We start from the raw sequence: 22228 nt of genomic DNA on the forward strand, positions 1-22228 counted from the left end.
AGAGGAAAAGGACAGAAAAGTAAAGGAAGAAAGAAAAAGAATGGTGAGCCTGAGCATAGGAAAGAAAGAAGAAAGAAAAGAGAAAGCAAAATGAAAGAAGAAAGAAGAAAAAGTCAAAAGAAGTAAGAAAGAAAGGAGGTAAGGAAAGAAGAAAAGAGGAAAGGAAGGAAGAAAAAAAAAAGAAAGAGGAAGCATAGGAGAAAAATTAATAAAAAGAACAGAAAAAAGATAGAAGAAGAAAGAATGATAGACAGAAAAAGGAAGTAAGCAAGAAAAAGAAAGGAAGAAAGAAAGAGAATGAAAAAGAGCAAGAAAGGAAGGAAAGATGAAAACAAAAGAAGAAAAAGCCAAAAGAAGTAAAGAAAGAAAGGAAGAACAAGAAAAAACAAAATAGAGAAAAAACAAGAAAGAAAAGAGAAAGAAAAAGAGAAAGAGCAGCAGCTAAACGAATGACATGCATAGAGAAAAGTTCTGTAACAGAACAAAAACAATGGAAATTTGACTTTAAAAACAAAAAAAAACTGAAATTTCATTTTTGCCTGTTGCAAAACTAAACGCACCCCTGATTTCAGTCGTTTGTACTGCCCCCTATGGCAGAAACAGCTTCACGCAAGTGGTCCTATAACTGGCTACCAGCTTCTCCTACTGGGAGAAATTTCTGGCCAATTCTTCCTGCAGAATTCCATCAACTGTGACGTTTGAGGGGGTTTCTTGCAAGTACAGCTCATTTCAAATCCCCTCACAATGGGATTCAGATCGGAGCTTTGACTAGGTCCTTCATAACCCTGCATATATGTATAATATACACTCATAAACGTTTTCAGCAGTTACTATACGCTCATAAACGTTTTCAGCAGTTACTATACACTCATAAACGTTTTCAGCAGTTACTATACGCTCATAAACGTTTTCAGCAGTTACTATACACTCATAAACGTTTTCAGCAGTTACTATACACTGAGGGAGACAACGGTTCTGTATTTCTATATCTGCCTTTAACTTTAACAGTCGTGGGCTGGAGGTCAGGGAACCAGCCTTATAATTGGAAGGTCACTGGTTTGATCCCCTGAGCTGACAGTACATGACTGAGGTGCCCTTGAGCAAGGCGTCTAACCCCCACCTGCTCCACGGGTGCCGAGGATAGGGCTGTGGGTACTGTGTGTGCTCACTGCCCCTTAGTGTGTGTGTGTGTGTGTGTGTGTGCTCACTGGTGAGCACTAGTATGTGGTGTTTCACTGCACCGATGGGTTAAATGCGGAGGTGAAATTTCCCCGTTGTGGGACTAATAAGGATCACTTAATCTATTAACCTATAGAACCATGAACACTTAAAGAACCTGGTTAAAACATTCTACAGATGAATGGAAAATGTGATAGATGGTACTATATAGAACGGTTCTTCCATTGTTACAAACAAGAACTTTTTTGGTGCCATGGAGAACCTCTGAAGAATCAAAATAGTTCTCTACAGAAGCAGCGTCTCTACTAAAGAACCCTCTTTCTAAGAGCGAGCGTGTGCGTACAGATCCAGGCCTCAGCCCTGAGAGCCGTATTACAGGAGATGCATTATTTATTACTGTGGCTGTATTTAATGCAGACTAATATCTACACTCCAGATGAAATAACACAGAGCAGCACTTTTTCTGATTGCGTATTAATGATAGCTGCTAAAGCTGGTCTTTATGAAGGGGTACTGGGGGCTTCACTACTCACAATAATTAAATCTCTATCACAGAGGATCACGCCTGCCCCCCGTCTGCCCCCAGCTGCTTACGGCCCACCGAGCCTCGCCGACTCTGTCAGTGCAGCTTCTGTATACAAGTTCATAAACGTGAGCAGCAACTTTCAGTTCCATCCTACCCCCTTAAAAAAGACGGTTCTTGAAATGTTCTTTAGTAAAGACAACGGTTCTAGCTAGAACTGTGAACACTCAAAGAACCCTTTGCAAGATTAGGGTTCTTCAGATTAATGTGCTGTAGTTGTTTCTATATAGAACCTTTCTGGAAAGGGTTCTATTTAACACCAGAAAGGGTTTTTCTGTCATTACGATGTGAAGCTACAATAGAAGAACCCTTTTTGGTGCTGAAGGTTCTATGTATGACCTACTACAGCATATTCTCCACCAGTCTGAAGAACACTTTCATGATGCAAAGAACCCTTAAATCATGCAAAGAGTACTCTGGGCGTTCATGGTTCTACACAGAACCATTTCTTTACTAAAAAACCTTAAAGGATCTTTAATTACTTGAGTGTAGGACTTCTGGCCATCTCAGATATGGAAAGTGAGACAGTCAGCCATCATCACCCACAATTATCAATAAAGCGTCAGTTATGTTTTATGGTGAAATTCTGCCATCAGGGTAGCGACCAATCAGTTACGAGAGTCTGATGACGCTAATATGTAGTTATTATGTATAATTATTACACACGAGTGAATGCGCGCAGGGTTGCTTCAGCAGTGCTGCTCTGTGAGCTATATTATGAAGTAGGCTGTGTGATGTTAAGATGAGTTAACTAACAAAAATTAATCAGCTATAATTGTTTATATTGCAATTTCTTGTAACAGCTGAATACATGCATGTGTGTATAAGCTGTGATGAGCCTAAATAAAAAAGCACTTGATCTACACACACACACACACACACACACACACACACACATCACGGCTGTCAGAACAAAACCTTGTATCTCCAAAAATGTAACCTTACAGAAGAAGGAAAAAACCTACTTTACTTTTAATGTAAGTCAATGGAACCAGACGTCTTTCAAAGTCTTTTTGGGTCATTTCTTTTGATCCATTCATCACGAAATTTACACACAATGTAAAGAGCAACAGCTGCTTCCGAAACATGAAAAAAAACTGAAAAATGACAAAAAAATGGAGAAACAAGCTTTTGCTCAGACAGCAGCGATATATATATATAGATAGATAATTATACACACACACACATATTATATATATATATATATATATATATATATATATATATATATTATACTTAACAGCTTTTTCCATTTTTGACATTTTTCAGTTTTTGTCATAATTTCAAAATCCCTGCCACCCTTTACATTTTGGGTAAATTTCATGATGAATGGACCAACAGAAATGACCCAAAAGGACTTGGAAAGACGTCTGGTTCCATTGACTTACATTAAAAGTAAAGTATGTTTTTTCCTTCTTCTGTAAAATTACCATTTTGGTAGATACTACGAGATACTACACTGCTCAAAAAAATAAAGGGAACACTCTAATAACTCATCCTAGATCTGAATGAATAAAATATTCTCATTGAAGACTTTGTTCTGTACAAATTTGAATGTGCCGACAACAAAATCACACAAAAATCATCAATGGAAATCAAATTTATTAACCAGTGGAGGCCTGGATTTGGAGTCACACACAAAATTAAAGTGGAAAAACACACGACAGGCTGATCCAACTTTGATGTAATGTCCTTAAAACGAGTCAAAATGAGGCTCAGTATTGTGTGTGGCCTCCACGTGCCTGTATGACCTCCCTACAACGCATGGGCATGCTCCTGATGAGGTGGTGGATGGTCTCCTGAGGGATCTCCTCCCAGACCTGGACTAAAGCATCCGCCAACTCCTGGACAGTCTGTGGTGCAACGTGGTGGTTGGATGGAAGGAGCGAGACATGATGTCCCAGATGTGCTCAATCGGATTCAGGTCTGGGGAACGGGCGGGCCGGTCCAGAGCTTCAATGCCTTCATCTTGCAGGAACTGCTGACACACTCCAGCCACATGAGGTCTAGCATTGTCCTGCATTAGGAGGAACCCAGGGCCAACCGCACCAGCATATGGTCTCACAAGGGGTCTGAGGATCTCATCTCGGTACCTAATGGCAGTCATGCTACCTCTGGCGAGCACATGGAGGGCTGTGCGGCCTTCCAAAGAAACGCAACCCCACACCAAAACATCAGCCAGAAAGCAGAAAGGTACTGAGAAGTGGTCTGTGGTCCCACCTGCAGAACAGCTGTGAAACTGATTGTCAGTGTTGCTTCCTAAGTGGACAGTTTGCTTTCACAGAGGTTTGATTTACAACACTTACATTGTGTTGTTTAAGTGTTACCTTTATTTTTTTGAGCAGTGTATAATACATATAATGCATATATAGGGGTTCATATAATTACATATGAACATATGAGAATATGTTCTTACATATAAAGGGTTCTGTGAAGCTGTAAAATATATAATTATACTGTATGCAACCCTAATAAAATGTCCTACGTGGCCACTTGTTCTACAGCAGCAGATGAACATTTGAGATGGATGGATTATAGATTTGATGGTAATATGACTTTTTTTATTCTACTTAGTAAAAAGAATGGAGTTCAGTGTACAAAACAATGGTTTTAATGGAAAGATCTACTGTAAAAAGTATAAAAGAGCAGAATCTGAGGGTTTTTTTAGCTTTGCACTGCTTCATTCAGGGTAATTGTCAGAGGTGAATTAAGACAGTTAAAATGCTGAACTGGCACTCTTTTAATGGAATGACCTCCTACTGATGTCATTCTCTCTTAACGGTGTTATCTCAGAGGTTTTCACGCATGGTAGTTTGTGCAAAGTGCTAGTCTGTTCCCCCAGGTTTACTACTATTTTACCATCATCAGCATGACCAATAAAAGGCTGCTGGCTTTCGATAGAGAATTAAATGGCGCTGTTTGTGTTGTAGACAAAGTGACGCCTGGTTCCTATCACCACCACTGTGAGTCTCCGTAATGAAGCATTTCAAACCAAAACACGGAATGATTTCGCATTACTGCAGAATTTTTAGCAGGATTTCTGAAAAGCGGATGGGGTTCCCCTTTAGCTGTAGCGTCTATAGAGCGGCAGCACAGTGGAGCTGTTTGCGCTGCTGAACCTCCAACCAGCCTCCAGCAACCAGAGTCACAGCAAAAGAGCGAGCAGGTAAACATCTCACCCCATAAACGGCGCTCAGGTAAACAGCAGGTAAACATCTCACCCCATAAACGGCTCGCAGGTAAACAGAAGGTAAACATCTCACCCCATAAACGGCGCTCAGGTAAACAGAAGGTAAACATCTCACCCCATAAACGGCTCGCAGGTAAACAGAAGGTAAACATCTCACCCCATAAACGGCGCTCAGGTAAACAGAAGGTAAACATCTCACCCCATAAACGGCACTCGGGTAAACAGAAGGTAAACATCTCACCCCATAAACGGCACTCAGGTAAACAGAAGGTAAACATCTCACCCCATAAACGGCGCTCAGGTAAACAGAAGGTAAACATCTCACCCATAAACGGCGCTCAGGTAAAGAGAAGGTAAACATCTCACCCCATAAACGGCGCTCAGGTAAACAGAAGGTAAACATCTCACCCCATAAACGGCTCGCAGGTAAAGAGAAGGTAAACATCTCACCCCATAAACGGCGCTCAGGTAAAGAGAAGGTAAACATCTCACCCCATAAACGGCGCTCAGGTAAAGAGAAGGTAAACATCTCACCCCATAAACGGCGCTCAGGTAAACAGCAGGTAAACATCTCACCCATAAACGGCGCTCAGGTAAACAGCAGGTAAACATCTCACCCCATAAACGGCGCGCAGGTAAACAGAAGGTAAACATCTCACCCCATAAACGGCGCGCAGGTAAACAGAAGGTAAACATCTCACCCATAAACGGCGCGCAGGTAAACAGAAGGTAAACATCTCACCCCATAAACGGCGCTCAGGTAAACAGAAGGTAAACATCTCACCCCATAAACGGCTCGCAGGTAAACAGAAGGTAAACATCTCACCCCATAAACGGCGCGCAGGTAAACAGAAGGTAAACATCTCACCCATAAACGGCGCTCAGGTAAAGAGAAGGTAAACATCTCACCCCATAAACGGCGCTCAGGTAAACAGAAGGTAAACATCTCACCCCATAAACGGCTCGCAGGTAAAGAGAAGGTAAACATCTCACCCCATAAACGGCGCTCAGGTAAAGAGAAGGTAAACATCTCACCCCATAAACGGCGCTCAGGTAAAGAGAAGGTAAACATCTCACCCCATAAACGGCGCTCAGGTAAACAGCAGGTAAACATCTCACCCATAAACGGCGCTCAGGTAAACAGCAGGTAAACATCTCACCCCATAAACGGCGCGCAGGTAAACAGAAGGTAAACATCTCACCCCATAAACGGCGCGCAGGTAAACAGAAGGTAAACATCTCACCCATAAACGGCGCGCAGGTAAACAGAAGGTAAACATCTCACCCCATAAACGGCGCTCAGGTAAACAGAAGGTAAACATCTCACCCCATAAACGGCTCGCAGGTAAAGAGAAGGTAAACATCTCACCCCATAAACGGCGCTCAGGTAAAGAGAAGGTAAACATCTCACCCCATAAACGGCGCGCAGGTAAACAGAAGGTAAACATCTCACCCATAAACGGCGCGCAGGTAAACAGAAGGTAAACATCTCACCCCATAAACAACGCGCAGGATCGCGAGACATGCCAGAGCTCGCGCGGAGGGCATCCTTGGACAGTCTTACTAACTTTTCTCGCCACGTTTTACTGCTCGAGCCACAAATGCGCGCGACTTCACAGACTCGCGCGTCGACCGTCTGTGCCAGTCAGACCAGGGGAGAAGCTTCGTGCTCGCGCGAGCTGCGCGCTCGTGCACCCAGTAGCAGAGCGTGACCGCTGTGTATGAGGGACGGGGCGCGTGCGAGGGATCACAGTGCAGAAGAAGTCTCAGCCACCCGTCCGAGTCTGAACAGAGTCGGTCAGAGTGGTTTGGTGTGAATCGGTTCACTGTAGAGAAACGAACCCACCCTGATTTCTTTACTGATAGGAACCCAATGTAAACAGCGCAGGTACTGACTGTCCAAACCACCACGCGCCCTGAGAGTTAATGTACAATATACTGCCAAAAGTATTCGCTCGTCTGCCCTCATAAACTTATGAATTTGAGTGACGTCCCATTCTTAATCCATAGGGTTTAATATGATGTCGGCCCACCCTTTGCAGCTATAACAGCTTCAGCTCTTCTGTGAGGTCAGACACTGATGTTGGACGAGAAGGCCTGGCTCACAGTCTCCGCTCTAATTCATCCTAAAGGTGTTCTATGGGGTTGAGGTCAGGACTCTGTGCAGGCCAGTCAAGTTCTCCGATCACGGTACCACGCTGGAATTCACTGAGCTCCTGAGAGCGACCCATTCTTTCACTAATGTCTGTAGAAGCAGTCTGCAGGCCTAGGGGCTCGGCTTTACACACCTGTGGCCACGGAAGAGACTGGAATACCTGAATTCAATGATTTGGATGGGTGAGTGAAAACTTTTGGCAATATAGTGTATATAATGTTGATGCTGGATAAATAGTGTAAGGCAATTTTGCCTTACGACGCCCTGCATGCACCTCTCTGTCACAAATGGGTTTAAAGACTACGTCTAAGGCCGAAATCGTATCACAAAACAGTCATAAAAAGACTTCATAACCATTTCCTGTAATAACTTTCTGTGAGGGAGCTTTTAGAGGTGCACGTCTGGCTCCTTTCACCACCACTGTGAACAGTTCTAACTCTGTATGTTCCTCTAGAATGAAGCAATTCATGCCAAACCACCTTGAAAGACTTTTACATCTTGACCATATATTTGCATTATTGACCGTGAACAACCCTTTTCCCTAAACCTGCAGTGCAGGAAATTTCTGGGAGCTGAGTTTGTAGCGTCCGGTGAGCTAAAAGCCTGGCCATGAATCAAACTCATGCTACTCAAATGTAGACTCTGCCCTGTGATACATCTCCCTCCATGAAAAAGACGAAGAGTCGATTCCAAGCATTTCGACTCTTGGAGTCACTGGCCCTAAGAGTCAACCCTAACTCCCAAACCTGTTGTAGTTGAAGAATTGACGCCTTTGGAATCGACTCCCCATCACTACAGTCGGCAAACACAGGCATTGAGACAGGATTTCAGCGAAAGGCTTAGCTAACGTAGGAAAATAAACTAGGCCTTATTCTGAATCCACCGTGAAACAGTAACTAGTTACAGTGTAAAAACATCAGAGGTATAGGTTTGTGTCAAATTGTGGTCAGTATAGCTGGCTATTAAGCTCTACTTGCTTGCTTGATAGCTAACCTAGCCTAGCCAACTTCAGGCTTACCAGAGATAAAGAGAAAGAGAGAGGCTGTTAGCACTAACGTTAGCTAGCTGGAGAGCCAATGACTTCAGTCTAAGCTTGAATTTATAAAGTTCAGAACCGGCAGTTTCTTCCCCCGGGCCCTCAGGCTGCTGAACAGCCAGTAGTGCTGGTGTATCGGACTGTAGACCTGTCACTGCACCCCTGAGTCATCATCATGATGATCTCCATGGACAATCCACACCACAACCACACCTCATCAGACTCACTCTGATCCTCTGCACCTTCAATCCAGCAAATCTGTTCTTACACATATAGACTGACATCTTGTACGTCTTCTATCTGGGAGATTTCTATATCAGTGTTCTGTCCCTGAGAACCTGCATCTCCTCTATTATCTCCTTCAGACTAACTGCACATACGGGATGAGAACAGCACATGTGATAACTTATTACTGTACAACTGTACACTGGAATAGTGCAGTACTAGTGTATATTGAGTGTATGTGTACATTCAGAGTCAGTGTGTATATATATTTCTTTTTCTTCTTAGATATTTATATATTTAAATTCTATAAGGGGGCTACGCACCTAAAATCTTCACTCACTTTCCACCTGTGTAAATGTGATGTGACATATAGATGTGATATATATATATATATATATTAGGTCGTACTGGCCAGTCTAGCACTCTCTGATTATGCAGCATGTAATGTGCAGCAGTCGTATTAAAAGCATGGACCTCTGTGAAAAGGCCTTGTCTAGACTAGGCAGACCAAACTGGGGACCTTCAGACCCCAAGTGCTGCTGAGACTTGCGTTAACCTCAGGGTTCAGCTTAAGCTTTTTTTCAAAGGGTTAAGCAGCCTGAAAGTTCACTGTCCTGAACCAAATTTCTACTCAAAAAAAAATCCTTGTATATTTATATTTAAATATGAATAGGCATACTATGATTATAAGCTCACTATGGTAAACCTAATGATTGAAACAAAACTGCTCAAATTCTTACCGGTGAATTGTATTTCGATCTTATTATAAATAGTCACATTAAAGCTATAAATAATCTTATGTTAGCATTAGCATGCGTAAGTTAGCAAATATCACCTTGCCTTCTGCAAGCCGTGCTGGTTCAGCTCTGGCTACCAAGTTCCAGTCCACTTTTAATTTGAAGATCTACCTCATGTGGATAGTTGACGAACGGTTTTTCTGCCGTTGTGACTAATTTGGTCAACTTGGATCCGGCTTCACTGTTCACTTATCTGTTGTATGTCCAGTGGTCCAGACAAGCTAGAGCCTTTCTTCACTGCTGTACACGCGATGTGAGAGACTTGTGACGCCTGATCGACTGTTTTATGTTGAAGTTCCAACAAAAAATAACCACTTTTATCTGCCTTGTTAGGATATTCTCTGATTACATTACAGAACATCTCAGGCACAGAGGGGTTGGAATTGACCCATAAGGGGGAATGATGCTGTAGACTCGCTTTGCTTTGTGTTCGCGTTTTACTTTGACGTCATTTGTCAACAAAAAATATCATTGCTTTGTTTCGCGCAAATGAACGAGATCATTTTTCGCATCTCCAGGGTTTAAATATTCATGTGAATTGAGTTTGGCCTCAATTACGTTACGTCAGTTAAGGCAGTCCTTATTGTTGAAGGCTGGTTTACCCTCATCTTACACCCTGATTTCAGTTCATGAAGGCAGTTCATGAAGGAGGTAATTAGCTAATGAACTAAAACAAGTGACTTTAATGAGGCAGAATACATGTATGCAGTGTTTTGGCCCATGAAGACTGGAGGCTGACATGGTTTAACAGCATATATATGTTGTTGGGACAAAACCTTGTATCTCTGTTTTTTCTGTTTTTCAGTTTTTGGCCTAATTTGAAAATGCCTTTTGCCCTTTACACGGCTTGTAAATTTCATGTTGAATGGAGCAAAGGAAATGTCCTAAAATGGCTAGGAAAAAACGCCTGGTTCCATTGACTTACATTAAAAGTAAAGTATGTTTTTTCCTTCTCCTGTAAAGTTACCATTTTGGAGATACGAGGTTTTGTACCGACAACAGCGATATGTTGCAAAATGTGTGTATATTTTTCAGCATTTAATTTTTGCCTTCACAGATGTGCAAGTTACTCATGTCACTAATGCACCCCCTACCATGACAGACCCTGGATTTTGAACTTTACACTGGTAACGATCTGGATGGTCCTTTTCTTCGTTGGCCCAGAGAACACAACAGCCATCATTTCATTACAGAAAGTTTTTTTTTTTTTAACTTAACGTCTGTTAATGTAACAAGATCCTCAAAGTAATTTTGGAACGTTTTTATTAGTCCATTCAACTATTTGAGTCATCCAGTTACATGATCATGTCTTCATTTTGCTGAACGAAGACAGTACGCAGCTCTCACACACCAGTATCTTGTCATTTATTATCTGTAATTTACCAGATACATAAACAACCTGTACAAAAAAAAGCACTAAACCTTGTTCGATTTTTCTTACTTACAACATGAATTTCACAAAGTGAACAAAGATCAGCAATACTTTTTTTCTTTACTAAATTTTTACCAAACATCATTGTGCAATAAAAAATGAAATGTACACACTTTCATGAATATCCAAATAAATAAATAAATAAAAAATACAACAAACTAATGAAAAGTAAACATTCATTTCACCAGCTGCAAATGTGTCGAATGGACTTCAGCGAATGTTGAGCAGCTTCTGCAACTGGGATAATAAATAAAATCAAAACTGGAACAAAAATATTCTAAATTATCTCCAGGATTTACATATTTAATACATATAGCTGTGTTTTATATTACGTTCCCATTGAAATGGCTCCTTAATGATAGTCATTACATAGCAAATTACTTTTTTTATGCAATGTCCAATTCATTTTTTAACATTAATTTAGCAAGTAGGTGCAATCTGCATACAATTTACATAAAATATAACTACGGTTTCATCAACTGTAGCCATAAAAAGACTTTTTATTCTAATCTTTGTTGATTTTGTCATGATTGTACTCATAATGACTATAATATAATAATAATATAATAATTAATAACTTTGGGAAGCCATGTTGATATTTTAAAAATGTTAAAATGTATTTAAATCAGGCCAAATACAGCTACTAATACTCCTCATCTGCATTACACCTGTACTGTTCTGTTAGGAATTGGCAATTATAATTCATAGTAATTATAACCAACTGAATTATAATTAAAAGCAAGAAATATTTGTATGTTTTCCATATTTTTTGTTCAATAAGGCAGAAACTGCTGGTCTTCACATGAAACAAATGTAAGTACAACCCATATACAACACACGGGGCCTTCCACAAAATATCAGCCTGTCACAAGCTTTTCTTTTGTTTATTTTTTTTTCTCCTCACAAGTGCATCTCAACAAATAATCTTAGAAAAGCTCAAAATGGAAACTTAAAAATAAAGGTGCCAAAAAGGGTTCTTTGGAGTGCTGGCATAGAAGAACCACTTCTGGTTCCCTAAAGATCCTTTCAACAAATGGCTGTTTAAAGAACCACACTGTATACTATAACACCAGTTTACTTAAATAAAGCTGGGAAACCAGTTCAACAAAATATTTTCAGGTCTACAAATTTCTCCTTTGAGGGACTTTTTAATTTGAGTAAAATGTCAATTTCTACTGAAATAAGTAAACTTGCTTACAACTTTGTAGTAAAGTGTACTATTACCATTTACAGTGCACTGAAATATTGAGTTTGAACAACCTCTTTAAAGTTGACAGAACCTCCGTGTCATGTAAAGGTTCTATGCCCATTTTTCTGGAACTGAGGGGTAGATTTACTAAAAGAGGTACTAATTACTGATTATCAGTTTGCATTGGATGGGACGGCCAATTTAGCAGCTTATCTACTAAGAACCTTATTAAAATGAACACAAGTGCAACTGTGCAATAAAACATATAAGCAGCACAATATAGCCAGGTGTCTGGCTCACATGCTTTTTGTATGAAAGCCAATTTATCATTAAGTAGAAGATAATAGTTTTATAATAATAATAATATAAATCATTGTAATTGTTTTTTTTCCCTCTCTTTCTAGCAGCATGTCCATACTTTTACTTATCTCAAAAGTTTCACTTCTCTTCTAAAAATAACCACTTTTTTCTATTGATTTTGACCATAACTACTCTTAGATAAAGTGTAATTATTTCAAGATAAGAATTTTGTGAGCAATCATTTTGACATAGCACCTTGGGAGCCACAACTTATGTCCATTTTACCATCTTGGCTGTAAATATGCCTCAGTATTGCTAACACACTAAACAAAAACACAGGCTTACTTAGCTCTGCTATAAGCTTTAGCTCCTTTCTCACATCTCTGGCAGGAAACTTTTCTGCAAAAGTAGGTCAGTTTCTTGTAAAATGTCTCTCAACATTGAAGTCAGATTCTCATTTATCTTATTGTTCGAATTTTCCTGTTCCACTTTAACAGGTGCAGCAGTTACACTCTGGCATGTCATGGACCGTTTAAGGTGAAACGGGAAAATTCGGCGAATTTCGAAGCTGGGGAATGAGAAGTTGACTTTGGTGCTGCAACTTTTTAGTGTTTGACAGTTTCTTGTTGCAGACTAAACGTATCAGGAAACCAGCTGTGCTTATAAGTGCACACAAGCCTATCGTCTCTTCTTTACCTTTTCATGAGCAGCGGTCTGCACGCCAACTTTCAGGGTTAAAGGTCAGTGAATTAGCAGCGTGTAAGACCGTTTCTGCATGAACTCTAGCATTTAAGACCATTTTTGTTAAAACCATATTAGAACGCTACACTTCATATAGAGAGAGGATCCGCAACAGGGCAACTCCACAGCAGTCTGTTGCTGACCCATATACTACGTAAACCATGCTGCCTGACGCCAGAGTCATTTTACTGATCATTTCAAGATGAGATTTTGGACTAAAATGAAATTTTTTAAATCCATAAATGCAGAGCACTGTAAGGCAAAATAGGCCTTAAAGAAAACATGTATTTTTCATATTTGTGACCTTTCTGCTCCTGATGTATAAAAACTCAGAAGACGTAAGTTCACTTGGGGTTTTGGATAATTAGCTATATTTGTGGTAGACATTGTGACTCCAGAGGCCATATTACAGAAATTTCTAGTCTAAAAGTCTAAAATCTTACCTATTTATTCACCATGACAACTTCTTTTAGTACTGAATTAATGGCAGAAGCTACCATAGGATAACAGTTTTTAAGGTCATAATCTTAACATCCCAGCTAGACTAAATTTCCAAAATTTAACTTAAATTAAACTTTGACAAACCCCTAGCTGTCTTAACTTTTTTTTAACTGTCTGTTTCTATTGTTTTATGCAGTGAAAGGCAGCACAGTTCACTATAACTGGCATAATGACGCTACCATAACGGTGCTTTTACTTTTTTTTCTAACAGCATTTTAAAAGCCCCAGATGCTGCAGAGACGATCTCCACCATCCCCTCTTATTACCTTTTTGTATTAATATTGATGAAAACTCCTCAGCTAAAATATTAGTGTGAAGGTGGTGAATAATGAGTCCGAGCTGAATTTGTGTCTGTTTATTAGGAGGAATAACATTAGTGCGCTCGGATAAAGCATTTGGGAAATGAAACTGAAACTGAAAACGAAGAACAGCGATGCTCTGATAAACAGCACGAAGCGCTGACACAATATTCTTAACTTTCAGTTTAGTGTGCTTTAGTTTTGTTTAGCTGTGCGCATATCGTCACTTGCTAGGTAACAGACATGACAGTTAATTGTAGACTTCGATTGAATAAGTTTTCTTAAGATTAATAAGATTTCTTAACCTCAGATAAGATGCTGTAAGATAAGATTCCTAAATTAAGACTTTCTTCTGTAATACGAATTTGTGAAAAATCTCATCTTGACCTGTCAGAGCTTAACTTAAGACAAAAAGATGGGAAGTTTCTGTAATATGGCCCCAGATTAGGACCACCACTGTAAAGAAAATCCAAGTTACTCTAGAAGTCTCTCCTTGATTGCATTGTGCAGATATTGTGGGAAATTTGACAATTTTACACAGAATGCATAATAATCAAGCCAGTATTTACTGTCAGCCTTGTTAAACTGGAGTACATACTTCATTATAATAATCTCCTCCCAGTATTTTGAGCATCACGAGCCTATAAATACCTACGCAATGAGGAAAAAAGCATGTTTTGTCCTGTTGTGGGCACTGAAACGGCACCGTACCTATATATTAAGTCACAACAGCCACTTTTTAAATCCAAAAGGCTAAAACGTTATTGGATCTGCCCCGATACGTCCAGACCAAGAACCATTTAGGAACCTTTATATTTAAGAGTGTAGTAGCAACTACATGTCCAAACTGTGATGAGCAGAAAAAAAGACACATCAGACGACCTATACAATGCACAAGTGACTGAAACGAACAGAGAAAAAAGATGTCAAGCAAAGGAAATGAATCTTCGGCTCTCAAAGAAAGTTCCAACTGTGCCCACGTGTGACATTTACTGTCAAATACCTTCACTTCTTTTTTTCTCTTACAATTTTTCCTTTTGTATTACAACCTGCCGAAGTTCAGTGGCAAACCCTGACTTAAGTGCATATCATGCTGCACTAATATAGTGCAATAGTGCCTGGAACGAAGAGAAGAGAAGAGGCAGTACTTCCAGGAGAGCGATTGTGTTCCTCTATGTTTTTTTCACCTTCCATAGAAAGGCTGCTGCCCAGGAGTTTGCTAAAGAAAAAAGTCAGAAGTCTATTAGATCTGCAACACATGAAGTCCGTTCATTGATTTTTTATATTTTTTTTTTACTTTTGCATCTTCTTTTTTTGTAATGTTTTGGCTTTTTGTATTTATTCCTCTGGCCTCCAAAAAAAAAAACCCCAAAAACTCCAGAGAAACTGCAGGAAAATGGGAAAAACACCATCACTGTGCTGATCAGGCCGGAGGGGGACGGACCTTTTCAGCCAACGCTGAAAATAAAGTACGAATAACGTAAAAAGGTGTCCTCCCGTTGTGTGTGGGAGTTTTGAAGGCTCTGCTGGAAAAGAAAACGTAGGTTCAGCTGTTCAGGCGGATGAGGGTTCTGTATCTGAGATGAAACGTTAGGCGTTGCTGACGCGACCAAGCATGAACGTGTGTGTTTATGATGTGGCTAAAGTGTGTGAAGTATGGCATTTTCTGCCCAAGCAGGGCTACATGTCAGCATCGCCGTCATAGGCCAGAGTCAGAGGCTTCAGCCTGTTGTTATTGTTTTGTCTTCGCTGTGGTTTCTTTGGCTTTTTGCTGAAGAAAAAGAAAAAGAAGAAAAAGTTATTTCACCATGAAATAATCTTATCGGAAGCATGAAGCCATGAGCCTTTGGCTGGATTAAATGATGGGATATGTTGTGAGCAAAACAGACAAACAAAAAAATCGAGGATGGATGAGTATAATAACAGTTACTATAACTACATTTTACTTAGTGTATTTTATAATCTTGACGATGTTCTGTCACATGTGGGTTGGGTTTTCTAATAAAAACTTCTAGGTTCATCTAGGATTTGTACAGTTATATGCAAAAGTTTCAGTGCCATGTTTAATTTCATGTTTAATATACCTCTTAAATATGGACCTTCCTATATTTTAGTGCACAATTTCTGTTTATTTGCTGAGTTTAACATATGGAAAAACAACAAATGTGTTTCCCCCAAAAATATGTTCAATTGCACAAGTAAACAGTAATTGTGCATTTACAAGTGTCTTCTGTAGAGGAATTCTATTAATCTTCACATATAATTTGACGAGGTACCTAAACTTTTGCATATAACTATATGTAGGTATGTGCATTTTTACCAATTTTGAAACGGAGCATCCTGAAATGTTACTAAACAAATATTCGGTTAACTACAGGTGGAAAAAAGGACTTTGGCTGAAATGAACCTACAGCTGCAGGTTTACTTTTTTAGGTGGTAGCTCAGGCTAAAAGTTCAGTAGCACAAACATTTATCAGCACAATGAGGATTCCTTTTGAAAACGCTTTATTATTTAAAAACCAAGGCAAACTGGTGGCTTTTCATGCCAGACGAGTAACAGAGGCTGCCTCTTTATATGATCTAATGAACTAATACTAGAGCTAACCGGTACAACACTGAGGGCCCATGAGGGCTACACAAGGTTCTTTCTCCTCAATGGATGTTCCTCAGAGAAATATGTAAATCATTTTTACTAGTAAGGCGTCAACATAGGAACTGAGGGCTGATGCCAACATCTGATATTTTTAATGTTTGTATAGTATTGTGCAAAAGTCAAAACAGCTTTTTTTTACCATAGAAGAACTTTAGCACCAAAACAGTGAAACTGGACATCATAGATATAGAGCAGGATTTTATGGACTGATGAGTCAAATATTTGGACTGTGAGAAGTGGAAAATGTAACCAACGTCTAAGTCCGAGCTTTAGAAGTGGGCAAAAATAATACTGGCAGATTTCTTTGAAAAACTGAAAGCAAGGCCCCTGGACAGAATGGAAGCTGTAATATTTTTCACTTAATACTGAAAAAATATTAATGTACAATCAAATTTATATACGTTTCTCTTTCCTAATAACTTGTACATCATAACAGTTTTGACTAGAATTTAAATAATAATGAAGGGTGAAGGTCTGCAGAGTACAGTATCTGCAGTTCCAGATACATAAACATTTACAAAATATAAAACATTAGCATTACAGAGAAGTATAAAATTGACTTGTAGAGGGTTAAAATGCAGTAAAATAAATAAAATGCTGTTTAATTATTCATTTAGATATTTAGGCCCAATCCAATTTCACCCCTGCCCCCACCACTGAGCCCTTATCCTCGTTTTGTAGGCGGACACCAAATGGAGAAAGAAAAACCTTCAAGGTTTTCAACCTTCAAGGCTGCGTGAGCGACCAAAGAAACCCATAATGTGTTAAAAAGTTATGGTAACCATAGTTTTATCTTAGTTTAACATCGTTTCAGTGTATTATGGTCCTTTTCTTCATAACAAGCCTAAAAAAGTGCTAGTAGTTTGCTGATGTCACAGTAGCTAGCTGGCTAACTTTCCCGTTCCACCTTAAATGGTGCAGCTGTTTCACAATTCAAACAAGAAGCTGGCAAATAGCTGACTGCAGCCTCACATCACCAAAGTCTGTAATAAATGTAACTAAAGCCCAACAGTGAGGAGCTGAACTTTCCCCTCCTCTGCTGTCCCTGCAGACGGGCAGGGTCGCCTACAGGGCGGCGCCAGTAGCCGTTAATGAAATGATGCTCTTCTTCATTAGAGAGTTGTCCCATTTAGCAAGGGAAGATTTCAACCACCACCCTTTTTAACTCAGATTCAAGAGGCATGAGGACACTCTAAATTAAGGGGTAGAGGTGAAAATAAGAAATGATATTGGGCCTAAACATTCTGCTCTTCTGCAGTACAATAATTATGGAATTGGTTTGAAATATTGGTTAAATATAATATCTGTCTGATGCCTGGAATTTTTAACGCAATTACTCGTTGATACTGTTATTAACGTAAAGAAATTGGTGGTTGGTTAGTGTATTGGGTACCACCCCTGCCTTCTACGCTGTAGACTGGGGTTCAGTCCCCGTCTAAGAACCCTACACTATACCAATAAGAGTCCTTGGGCAAGACTCCTAACACCGCCTTCACCTACCTGTGTAAATCGATCAAACTGAAAGTTGCTCCGGATAAGAGCGTCAGCCAAAAAGCCGTGAATGTAAAATTGTCTCATTCCGTTGGCACATAATTTCGCTTGTTTCAAGCCTTATTTCTTGCGAACTTATCTGCATATCATGAAAGAATAAGACAGTTTAAAACACCTCTTCAGATACTCTTACAGGATTCTCCTATTTAAAAATGTTGCATAAATTATTATATAAGTCGTTTTCACTTGCCAAGATATGCAGTTTTGTAATAACCGACAGATTTATGCAGATTTAGGGCTAAAAACATTCTGTGCACCACCAAAATAATATCTGCCCTTCTGGATGGCAGCCTAATTAGTGCAGCATCATTTCTGCCCTAAAAACCTGGCAAATCGTAATATCAATAATAATAACTAATTCTCAAATTCAGCATTCAGGCAAATATCTGCTGATATTGACATTATACCGACAGTATCGCTCATCCTTAGGGCCTGTAGTGGATCTCTGTAGGCATCACCTGCTCCAGTAGCGGCCCGGCAGAGCAGGAGGCACGTGGGCTCAGGCACAGGGGGCAGGGCACTCGGGTCAAAGGTCAGGACGCCAGACGAGTGACCCTTAACTGGCACTGCACTCAGACTGCTGGCACTCTGGACAGGTGTAGGTGAGCTCGTGGGCATCTGGGCCCATCCACACTACAGCGCAGTGGGCGGAGTCAGGCGTCTCCAGAGAGCGACGCATAGAACAGTAACTGCTGCTCATGCAGGTGAAGGTGAGGGACGCCCGGAAATCAACAAGGGAGGGTGAGTGGAAAAATGGACAAAAGAAAATGATGAGTGATGATGAAGATGATGATGAAGGGAAAGATTAGCAGGGGTGTAACATTTTCAGGTTCAGTGAAATTTTTGAGACAAGACTTCATTCATTTTTCAGTATTTGTGTATCGCCCAGTACGCATTAAAATAAAAAAATGCTTCAGCACATTTTAATGCACATTTACTGTCTATCTGTGGAACTTTACAAATCCATACAGGAAAAAAAACTAAATAGCCACACCTTGTGCAAAAGTTATGGCACATTTCATATTTCATGTTTTATTTCTCAGTATGTTAAACTCAACAAATAAACAGAATTTGTGCTTTCTGTAGATTTGACTGGGGTGTTCATACTTTTGCAGATGTTAGCATGTATAACAATGTCCCCCAGAACTGAAATACAATAATAAATTTTTTTTTTTTTCACGATTTTGTGGTTTCAGAAGAAGCAGCGATGACATTTTATACGAAGATATATTTTTAAACCTTTTTTTAGACTGTTTTAAGATTGTTACACCCTTAGTGGTTAAGACTGCACTGATTCGGAGGTCAAATTTGGAATTTTAATTAAATTATAATTGATTCCAAAAATATAATAAAATGTCAGACAGTTACACCCCTTCTGGATGAAGATAATGATGATGATGATGATGATGATGATGCACACAGCATGCTCTTACCATGCTAAGTAGATCATAGACACTATAAAGACCAGAAGCACAAACACGCCTGCAGCTACGCCGTACACCCACGTCTTCAGTTTGCCATCTGAGGATAGACAGAAAAAAAGTGTCTTTGCTGGAGATCCCTGACCTGATTAAACGCCGCAGAGCCCTTACAGGAAAATGCTCTCTTTACTCTGCGGACGACACGGCCAATTGTGCTCTTTGTGACCATCATAACCACATTTTGTACATTTATTCTCTTCATTTCCCTCAGAAGAGCCACGCTTAGAAAAACAGACATGCATAATGTATAATTCAGTGAATGCCTGAGTGCTGCTATGGCTGATATTAGCTTAAAATATCATCTCAACGATTAGTGGACAGTATGTTCAGTCCTTCCTGTCACAGACCACTTTGCAAAACAATACTAGTTAATCTACTGTAGGACACTGTAGGTCAAGAACTGCTCAACAGAAGTGCCAGTGCTGATGTTTTAAACTCTCTGTTGTGTCCAGGTACAGTGATCTTAAAGGGGAATTCCACAAAATCATTGTATAATTAATTAGTCAAGAAGTTCAGAAAGGCTCGATACAAAATGCTCCATCCTACTGAACCACAATTGTTCAGCATGATGGTGGTGATAGGAACCAGACGTCTGAAAGGTTTAACGTCTCCCTCCTTCAAAGAAAGTTATTACATAAAATAGTTAGGCAGTTCACTATCTAAAGACGGAAAGTTTTGAGAAAGTTTTGGCCTAAAATGTACAATTTTTTATCCATGCATGGAGCAGAAATACACTATATTTCCAAAAGTATTCGCTCGTCTGGCTTCACACGCGTATGAACTTGAGGAACACCCCATTCTTAATCCACAGGGTTTAATGTGCTGTCGGCCCACCCTTTGTAGCTATAACAGCTTCAACTCTTCTGGGAAGGCTTTCCACAAGGGTTAGGAGTGTTTATGGGAATTTTTGACCGTTCTTCCAGAAGCACATTTGTGAGGTCAGACACTGATGTTGGACGAGAAGGCCTGGCTCACAGTCTCCACTCTAATTCATCCCAAAGGTGTTCTATGGGGTTGAGGTCAGGACTCTGTGCAGGCCAGTCAAGTTCTTCCACACAAAATTGGCTCATCCGTGTCTTTATGGACCAGCTTTGTGCACTGGTGTGCAGTCATGCTGGAACAGGAAGGGGCCGTCCCCAAACTGTTCCCACAAAGTTGGAAGCGTGAAATTGTCCAAAATCTCTTGGTGCTGAAGCTTTAAGAGCTCCTTTCACTGGAACTAAGGGGCCGAGCCCAACTCCTGAAAAACAACCCCACACCATGATCCCCCCTCCACCAAACTTTACACCCGGCACAATGCAGTCGGACAAGTACCGTCTCCTGGCAACCGTCAAACCCAGACTCGTCCAGCGGATTTCCAGACAGAGAAGCGTGATTGGTCACTCCAGAGAACACGTCTCCACTGCTCTAGAGTCCAGTGGCGGCGCTTTACTCCACTGCATTCCACGCTTTGCATTGCGCTTGGTGATGTAAGGCTTGGATGCAGCTGCTCGGCCATGGAAACCCATTCCATGAAGCTCTCTACACTGTTCTTGAGCTGATCTGAAGGCCACATGAAGTTTGGAGGTCTGTAGTGATTGACTCTGCAGAAAGTCGGTGACCTCTGCGCACTATGCCCCTCAGCATCCGCTGACCCCGCTCTGTCATTTTATGTGGCCGACTACTTCGTGGCTGAGTTGCTGTCGTTCCCAATCGCTTCCACTTTGTTATAATCCCACTGACAGTGGACTGTGGAATATTTAGTAGTGAGGAAATTTCACGACTGGACACAGGTGGCGTCCGATCACGGCACCACGCTGGAATTCACTGAGCTCCTGAGAGCGACCCATTCTTTCACTAATGCCTGTAGAAGCAGTCTGCAGGCCTAGGGGCTCGGCTTTATACACCTGTGGCCATGGAAGTGACCGGAACACCTGAATTCAATGATCTGGATGGGTGAGTGAATACCTTTGGCAATATAGTATGCAGGGTGTTGTAGTAAAAAAAGACCCCTAACAAAACTACTTCATTATCAGCACAACAAATAAAACCCAGAAAATCTGTAGCAACGTCCTAAATCATCATATATTTACCTCAAACCACCTCAAATTGTTAAGTAATCTCTAATAAACTTACTTATGTTGTTTCTTATACTGTAAGACACACTGTTGTCTATAAAATCGACAGAGGTACAGAGAAATATTCAGCTACTACTACTCTTAGTAGGTGTGTGTGCCCAAACTTTTAGTCTTAGAGGGTTGAAGGCCAAAAAGACAAAACAGTACAACAATAAAAGAAAGTTTCAAAATTAGTTTTTAAAAGTGTTTTTAAAAAAGAACGATACAAAATATTTTACTGAAATATTTTAAAACCACAATTTTTAGAGAAAGCTTTAAAGGAAAAGTCACATATAGCGTAGAAATATAGTAAATAAAATATAGTAAATAAAGTTTTTTTGGACCAAATAAAACGTCTTAATGGTCCAACACTGTCCTAAATGCCTCACTTTGGGTTGCACTGTTAGAATAATACCAACACTACTATTAGACCATAAGGCTCGTTTTGAAGCTGTATTACCAGGTCCGAAGGGCTGAAGGTACCAGGTGCGTCCAGGCCTTCCTGGCTGCTCTGTAGTGGGGGCGGTGGGGTCCACAGCACGGCTGGTCTTTACGTCAGCGTTCCTGTCTCCTGCTGTGGGGATCTCCAGCACGGGAATCTCAGCACACTGTTCCAGCAGGCCCTCCGGAGACACTACCTCAGTGTAGCCCTCCTCACACATACACAGACTTTCCTGCAGGGGGCAGCAGAGGCACATGCTAAAGCACCAGCCTGCATGGTTCATGGCTTTAAAGGCTGACAGTGGCACTGTTTCCTGTACAGATTTACTCTTAAAATTATTTGTTCACGATCAACACAGCTTACCTGATTTTTAAACAC

The 22228-nt window shown here is 40.4% G+C and overlaps 1 protein-coding gene across 3 annotated transcripts in view; it reads right to left on the reverse strand.

Moving 5' to 3' along the window:
* Positions 1-10411: 10411 nt before the first annotated feature.
* LOC108433870 (thrombospondin type-1 domain-containing protein 7A) overlaps positions 10412-22228 on the reverse strand; it is a 238224-nt gene continuing 226407 nt past the window's right edge. For all 3 annotated transcript variants that reach the window (XM_037534172.1, XM_017708707.2, XM_037534171.1), the window contains 3 exons: positions 21869-22082; positions 19265-19352; positions 10412-15398 (listed from right to left, as the gene is read on the reverse strand). In XM_037534172.1, coding sequence (XP_037390069.1) covers positions 15308-15398; positions 19265-19352; positions 21869-22082 — 393 coding nt within the window. In that variant the 3' untranslated portion in view covers positions 10412-15307. The remainder of the gene's footprint in view (positions 15399-19264; positions 19353-21868; positions 22083-22228) is intronic.

This window comes from Pygocentrus nattereri, chromosome 24, assembly GCF_015220715.1.
Source record: "Pygocentrus nattereri isolate fPygNat1 chromosome 24, fPygNat1.pri, whole genome shotgun sequence".
NCBI lineage: Eukaryota > Metazoa > Chordata > Actinopteri > Characiformes > Serrasalmidae > Pygocentrus > Pygocentrus nattereri.